General features: G+C 31.1%; 1 protein-coding gene across 1 annotated transcript; it reads left to right on the top strand.

Moving 5' to 3' along the window:
- On the top strand, positions 1-6869 carry LOC111897905 (uncharacterized; the record flags this gene model as incomplete). Its single annotated transcript, XM_023893858.3, is given in 13 exon segments — positions 1-157; positions 3681-3960; positions 4064-4137; positions 4816-4975; positions 5061-5085; positions 5173-5262; positions 5359-5530; positions 5677-5750; positions 5819-5882; positions 5960-6031; positions 6114-6247; positions 6317-6390; positions 6464-6869. Coding segments are annotated over 12 exon segments (1224 nt in total). The 3' UTR covers positions 6523-6869.
- Positions 6870-8451: the final 1582 nt, after the last annotated feature.

Below are 8451 nucleotides of genomic sequence, written 5' to 3'. Positions count from 1 at the left end.
AATTTCAAAAAGAATTCGTCTCTACTAGACTGCCGGCCTCTGGATTCGTGATTCCGAAGAAAAACTGCATCTCATCATCATTCGCCGGAAAAACTTCCGGTGGTTACTGATTCCACTAGTCAACCTGATTCATCGTCTCGTTTTTACAGCAGCTCAGGTTTGATTCATTAACTTTCCTTCTGAACTAATTAATAAAACTGCTGATGAAATGCATGTATGTATGTGTGTATTCATCTATTCACGATCACAATCACAAACCGGATCTGTTTGTTGTTTTTAAGATCGAAACTCCATAGATCAATCCATTTATACATTGCGTTCTTCTTAATGGTTATTCATTCTTCGGTTATTATTCATGATTCATGAATGTGATAACACCTATGTGTGTATGTTTTTGCGTGTTTATTTGCCTGTTAGTTAATCCGTTTCCCTGTATCTGATTTGTGCATTATACTCCATTTCTGTTATGTGCATTAAGAATTTGTACAGTACAAGTTATCATTGGATATCAGGAGAATTAGTTAGCGTTATTTTAGAACAAGTTTTGACTCTTGAGTCCATTTGAATTAAACTTATCGTGGCTATCGGACATATTCTAACTACATTTTTTTATTATTATTTGTTTTTACGTTCTACAAAATCCAAACGAGAATTGTATACTTGTTCTTTTGCTTTTTTAAGGCTTTTTATCATAGTGGTAGTTGCTTTTAAGTTTTAATTTAATCAACAATATCAGATATGGAATTAGAGTCACCAACGAATTAACTTGCACAGACACGTCACACGTATATATGAGTTAATTAAATTTTGAGATTTATTCGGTTCTTATCATCTATTTTGTTATTTATTTATTCATGGAATCCGAAAAACATGAAGATATATATGATCCTAATTTTCTCCTACTTGTAATATAAAACAACGAATATATAACAACATGAGAAGGAATTTGTTCTTTTATCTTTAAAATAGATTAACATATATATATCTGCACTATTCTCGTCCATACATATCTACCGATTCCTATCATAGGCATATATTGTATAAATCCTTGTATAACTTTGTCATAAAACTTTTAACCATAGACTTTATAGTTTACATGTTATGATGTTAGCGAGTTGATATATACCAGTTATTAATAATTATTTAAGGTTATCAATATTATAGTAAAAAGAGTAAAATCAATAAACATCAATTATTTGTAACGATGAAAAAAAAGTAATTTATTTAACTTAAAGTTTGTGATACAACATTAAAGAATTTTTTAGATAAAGTCCATGAATATTAATAATTTGTAATGATGATAGTAAATTACTAAACCATTTTTAACCTAACAGTTTGCAGAAGAAAACAAAACTTGCAACTTTTATTAAAAAAAAAAAAAGCTCCAATACTTTGTAGAATAACATTAACAAAATAATACATTATTGATAAATGTTTGAGGTTGGGTCACAAGGAATCTATAGAGGTAGGTTTAAAACTTGGAATGTAGAGATCCAAGCATAGTGGGAGTTGAAGATTGCATAGAAAGCTATGGAATGTCTGTTATTGGTGTGGGATTCAATAGAAACAGGAACGTAATTGTCATAGGCCCCATGAATAAGAGTCAATATTTGCATTTAGCAATTTAGGAAGATAAAATGTAAGGCGTTTAATTAATTAACTTGGCACATTAAATACAGAAAAATAATTTTATAAATAATATTGTGAACTTAAATTCATACCATCAACTTTTTATACAGACAATAATTTAAACATTGAGTTTAGCATTTAATATTTTATATATGTGGCGTATAACTGAATCGATATGGAATTATGTCTCATTGATTTCATTATAAATTAAAATGGAAGGAAACCCGCAAAATAGGAAAAAGGGACCATATATATAAATGTTACGACCAAAGTTACAAAACGGTGACAGACAAATAAATAACATGCGAGGTAATAAATTAAAGTTGTTTGGTGAATAGCTTTATGATTATTAAACATTTGTAATAATAAGAATAATAATAATAAATTGGTAATAAACGCATGTAATGTCAAATCATAACAGCATCTGACACACATCTTTACTGATAGTTGTTGTCTTTGTAAACATTTTGGCATCCAAGTTTGACATCGCTGCATCACTCATAACGTTTTTGATACATCATGTTCTATTTCCAAAATAAGTGGGAAACCATAAAGTGGCTTTGTTGACTTTTCAGCTTTATCTTCAAGCATTCTTGTTTTAATTACTTGCTCCCATATCACAAACCACATAATTTAAATAAGCACGTTGTGTGGTTAGTATTTTAATCATCAATAAAATATTTATAATATTTAGAAAAGGGACTAAATAGGTACACCAACACCCCGATAGTTTTCAACCATAAAGTGGTTTGGAAATTCTGCAACAAAACAAATAAAATATGGTTGTAGTTTTATTATATAGTTAAAGGTGTAGATCTACAGTGTAAAATCACGCTTGACTTTATGTGGATCAATTGATTAATTCACAGGTTATCTATGAGTTAATTAGTCATAGATCTACATGCAGCTTCCGCCATCAATGAAATGGTGGCAAACCCATGTGCCACAACGACGTTGCATGGTTTTTTAGGTAGTTTAATGAACGGTTAAATGGAAAATTAACAATATATTTTGGTTTGTTTGTTTATTATTATTACATATTATATTTCAAAAAATCTACCAATTATAACAAGCTTACAAAGCAATATTCACTAGTATAATTAGGTCGATTTTCAAAATATTATTTAATAGCACGATAAGGTTATTTATATTAGGATTTAGCCATTCAGGTGGTTTTTTCAAAGGTTGTTTTCGTTCTAAATGAACATTCTATGATCACTTGTAAATTTAAAAAAGTTTTTTTTTAGTTAACCTCATCATTCAACAATATTTACCTTTCCTCCTTGGTTATAATTAAACTTCAAGGTTTTATTATGTTTTGAATAATCAATTTCTTTTATTAAATATTCTTTAATATTTCATTTTAAGCTCTAATACCAAATATTAAATTGGTAATATAAATTTTTATTCTTTTTATGACTACATGTAATAACTTTGTTATCTTTTTTTTTCCGTCTTATAATATTTTTATTTAAATATATGTTATTTTCAAGTACTATTTCTTTTAAAAAAAAATATGATGTGTGTTTAAAAATAACAAACTTGAAGAATGAGATTTATAAAATATATAATGATCAATTAGTTAATTTTTTAAAAAAATTCCGTTCAAAAAAGGTTAAATTTAAAAAAATAAAAAAAAATATTAACCATTAGAGAGTTTATGAAAGTATGTGTTTTTTCCTAATAAAGTTAATGGAATGTTGTACATTGTGACAAAAACGATAAATAATTGTCACGTTAACCATTGTGTCTGCTTTGATTAAAAAAAAAAATTAAAAGTACAAAAATACTATAATTTTGTAGATTTTCTATAGTTAAATGTATCAAATAATGATACAATAATTACCTCATGGTGTGTCCAGTCTCTAGGCACATTAACACTGTTTCAGGAATTATAAAGTGCACCAAGTACAATTTGATTCCAACCACCAGCCTTATATAATTCCTTACCATGTGCATGTTAAAAACACCATAATTCAAAGCTTGAAAGTCTAATCCACTTATTTGTCATTTTTTACATTTCTTCATAAAATTAACAGATTTAATTACAGATTGCAGATGAGAAGAGAGCTGGTGGAATAAATTCCACTAGCTCTCTCTAAAAAATGTCACAAAATATGACCATATCGAAACTTGAAGCTGGGATGGATGCATCAAACAATAACAATAATCCATATGCGAAGCTTTTGAAGGGTTCTTGGATAGCTCAGTTCCTATATGGGTCAAATCCATGGATGGCTAGATATGTTTATAGTGTGATGTTTCTGTTAGCAAATTTGCTTGCTTGGGCTGTTCGTGACTATGGGCCCACTGCGTTGACTGAAATGAACAGTAAGATTGAATCATATATAATTCAATTTTTATTATTTCTTGGAATATATTTGAATTGTTTCATGCCTCGATTATAAAGTCTCGTAATCTCATTTGTTTGTAGAATTGAAAAGTTGCAAAGGTGGTGACGATTGTTTAGGCACCGAAGGCGTTCTGAGAGTGAGCTTGGGATGTTTCGTATCCTTTCCTTGAAAAAAATTATCTACCATTATTTTAGTCATATGCAAAAAGTAAAATATATGCCTCTAGATGGTATAATTGCAAAAATGATCAATAGTTCGAATTGTTCAGTGGAAACTAACTCATAAGTTAGTTTATTTTTTGAGATTTTTTAAGTTGTCATTTTGGTAGACCAAAATATAACTTAAAAGCTAGCTTATTTTTCGAGCTTTTTTAAACATCTAGTTTTACCGAACGTTTTTTTTATCGGCCAGCTTTTCAGCAACCAGCTAGTTTTTTATATAGCAGTTATCTTTTCGGTTAGTACGCCAAACATAACCTTTATGCCAACCACCTATGTTGGGAAAATGGTCTCAAAGATATTCGAACAACCTGGTCAACGAAAAATACAACAAACGCTTATATTTGGAAAACTCCAAAACCAGAGAAAAATCATCGGTTTCCAGAAAGAATGACGAATTATTAGAATCACATAGACTAATTTCTTAAGCGGACAAATTTCAACAACATAGTGACCTATTATATTATGCTCCTAGGCAAAGTGGTGAACAACTTTTTTTTTTTTTTTTTTTTTTTTTTTTTTTTTTTTTAATTTATTTAGAGAATGGAACAAATAGATAAATAAGATATGAAGTTTTCTTGGAAGCCTTTGAGAATACCTTAATGATATATTAGATGTTCTATTTCACTATGTTTCTTTCAACTACTGGCACCTCAAAATTGTATGGACAAAAAGAATTGTGGCATTCTAGCTGGTGGTCGGCCAAGATCGTTCTCATGATCGCGTTAATCATGCTGCCTTTCTTTCTTCCTACACAAATTATTCAGTTATATGGTTAGTATTGTTCACTAAATAACTAATATAATTAAACAATATAAAAGATAAAGAAATATTCTGATACATTTTTTTTCTTTCGCAGGGGACATTGCACATTTCGGTGCAGGGTATTTAAATCTCCTACCTTAAATCTTAATCTCTCTCCTTCTTCCTAAAACAAATCTTAAAGAGTCATTGTTTATGACATTTTTCAGGGTCTTTTTGCTAATCCAACTAATTAGTATTATCAGCTTCATTACATGGTTGAATGAATGTTGTCTATCCGAAAAATATGCCGAGAGATGGTAATTGCCTTTTAGTTAATTTACATATTATTAGAAAAAACGGTTAAATCTAAACAAATAAAAGTGCGTTGTAATGATAACGATGTTTTTCTGTAGCCACATCCATTGGATGCTTCTTGCAACTACTGCATATGTTGTGTGCATATTGGGGATCATTTTAATGTACATTTGGTACACACCACAACCCACTTGCTTGCTTAATATTTTCTTCATCACATGGACACTTGTACTCCTCCAACTTATGACAAGTGTCTCCCTTCACCCCAAAGTAATGATCTCATTTCTTTTCTTTTACTTTTCATCAAGTATTGTACAAATGTTATATGAACAAACACTTTGTTTTTTAAGATCATATGACCATTTTACTCATCTATTTGAAAACTAATTTTTTTTTTGTTCAATTTTCTGAAACAGGTTAGTGCTGGCTTCTTGACTCCAGGTTTTATGGGACTCTATGTTGTGTTCCTTTGTTGGTCTGCCATTAGAAGGTAAAGTTTTCTCTTTTCATTTTTGACCTTTTTTTTTACAAAATGTAACCAATTTTTGGTGTCTACAGTGAACCAATGGATGACAAATGTCTCAGGAATTCTGGAGCCTCTAGAGATTGGCTAACTATCATAGTAAGCTTCACAAAACCACTATATTTTCAAACTTGTTTCTTATGTTGATAACATTGTAAATCTTTGGATTGTTACAGAGCTTTGTTATTGCACTAATTGCAATGGTGATTGCTACGTTTTCAACAGGCATTGATTCCAAATGTTTTCAGGTAAAACATAATTCTAAAACATTATCTCAATAAATCTTCACTCTTTTTGTACACAAATTCATTTGAAGATTATGTCATGCAGTTTCGAAAGGAGGAGAAACAAGAGGAAGATGATGTTCCTTATGGGTTCGGATTCTTCCATTTTGTTTTTGCAACAGGAACAATGTATTTTGCAATGTTATTAATCGGGTGGAATTCTCATCACACCATGCAAAAGTAAGTTTTCACTATTCAACATCTTAAATCCAATACAAATGTTGATTTACCAAAATGCCCATTTCACAGGTGGACGATTGATGTTGGTTGGACGAGTACTTGGGTCAGAATAGTAAATGAATGGCTAGCAGTCTGTGTCTACTGTAAGTATCTCAAACATCCATAAAATGAAATTTTATAGTTATCAAATTAATTTTTTCTTTTTTGTTTTTTTAGTGTGGATGTTGGTAGCTCCGATCATATGGAAGAGTAGACAGGTGGAGGAACCCAAATAGCAAATCAAAATAGGATGCTATATATAATGCTCAAGAAAACCTCTTCACCATGTATGTTGTAAAATTTACATACAATTGAATGATATAGAAGCGGAAGAGGGTAGAAACTATAAAGTTACATTGAAGAAAGAAAAGAATGACATCCATGGAGACGATGTGAAGTCCTTGCATGTTTATTCTACTCTCACTTATTTTTTATATATGTAATCTTAGTTAGAAAGAAGCAAAGCATAGGTGGAAGTTACAAAAAGGAAATCAGTTTTGTACATTTTGAGTTGAGTTGTCTCTCGTTTATAATCACATCATTTTCCCCTTAAATAAGATCACCAAGGAAAATGTTGCCTTAATTAGTCCCCATTAGTGTAATAATTTCTTTTCATTTTCCTACTTTATTAATACGGATGCAAGTGAATCGACAGGAGTGTAAACCAAATTTATTATTAATCAAACCATGATTCATGTAGATGATGGGAGTGTTTGACTTAGCTTTTTAAAGGCTAAAAGATATTTTTGGAAAAGTTACAAAAAGCCAGGTTTTCCTGACTTTTACAAAAAGTTGATTTTCCTTCTTTGCAAAATCCAAAAGTAGCTTTTAAAAGTCTTTTGCCAAACATCTTTTGCCTATGATCTTTTTCTAAAAGGACTTTTGGTCATTCAAAAGCTAAGCCAAACACCCCCGATATATCAACAACACTAGCAATCTACAATGTTAAAAGATTTACAACTCTCCCAGTCTCCCTCTTGAGTGATCAATAAACGCAACAAACTTTTTGTTCTCTACAATAAACATAATCTACAACACGAATTTTGACCCAAAGATTTATGATCAAGTAGCATACCGGTCTCATTAGATATTCTAATTTAACCAAAAGGTTTTCCTCCAATTTGTTGTTGATTATGATTAATAAAGTTGTTATCCAATCCAAACTACCTACTTGTGGCATGTAAAGGACGTGAAAATTTTAAACTTTGTATGAGGAAGAGAGATAAATCTTGGAAATTACCTGGGTTAAGTTGGCATGTGAGGGAGAGATTCATAATGGATGATGTGATTTAGTGGGCATCTATGGCGGTGAAGGAGTACCTAGGCTTGAGGTATGTAACTCCCGTAAATTCGAGTTAGGAAATAAAGTTATTATAAGCCATAATAATGACTTTTAAATAAGAGATTGTTTACGATAAATAATCTTAACCGAGTTATAGTATATGTCGTATATAGTGTGTTGGAGATATGTTACTTATTGGCCCTAGTGATCTAAACGAAATTCGTAGTATTAGAAAAAAGCGAATTTGTGCATACAGGGAACATCCGAATCTGACTTCAATAGAGGAAGTTATGATTTTTCTAAGATTTCAGCATAACAGTGTGCACACAAAAATCGAGTTTTAGATCGGTTGATTTTTGGCCAAAACAATCTAAACAAGAATTGAAGGTTACGTTAATAGGATTCCAAAAATATAAAAACCATTAAAAACAGAAGCCAGATGTGAGAGATATGTATTTTATATGGGCTTTACTAGGCTAAGCCTGTGTAAATAAAATGAAATCAAAACTAGCTGACGGAGTCTAAATAAAAGTTGGAGATCTCGTCGAGAGCTTTCCGTGGATATAAAGAACGTCAAAAACGAAGCTTGTATGAAGGAGATACACAATTTCTAAATTCTGAAAATCGACACGCCCAGCGCCACGCGTGTAGCTTGCGCGCGAAGTTAACTACATTGCTCCAGCGGACAAGTGACACGTGCCAGCTAACTGATGGATCAACGTGTTTGAAGTGCAGGGCGCGCATATGCGCATATGCAAATATACATGGTGCCCTCAATTTTACAGTCACCTAATCGACGTGATGGTTAACCACATACGCTCCATCGATCTATGACAAACATTAAGTCACCCTTTGCCACCTTTGCTTAGAACCCAATTAGTGT

This window comes from Lactuca sativa, chromosome 5 (genome assembly GCF_002870075.4).
Source record: "Lactuca sativa cultivar Salinas chromosome 5, Lsat_Salinas_v11, whole genome shotgun sequence".
NCBI classification, from domain to species: Eukaryota; Viridiplantae; Streptophyta; class Magnoliopsida; order Asterales; family Asteraceae; genus Lactuca; species Lactuca sativa.
The sequence above is the reverse complement of the archived record's forward strand: the minus strand, read 5'-3'. Positions and strand labels throughout refer to the sequence as shown.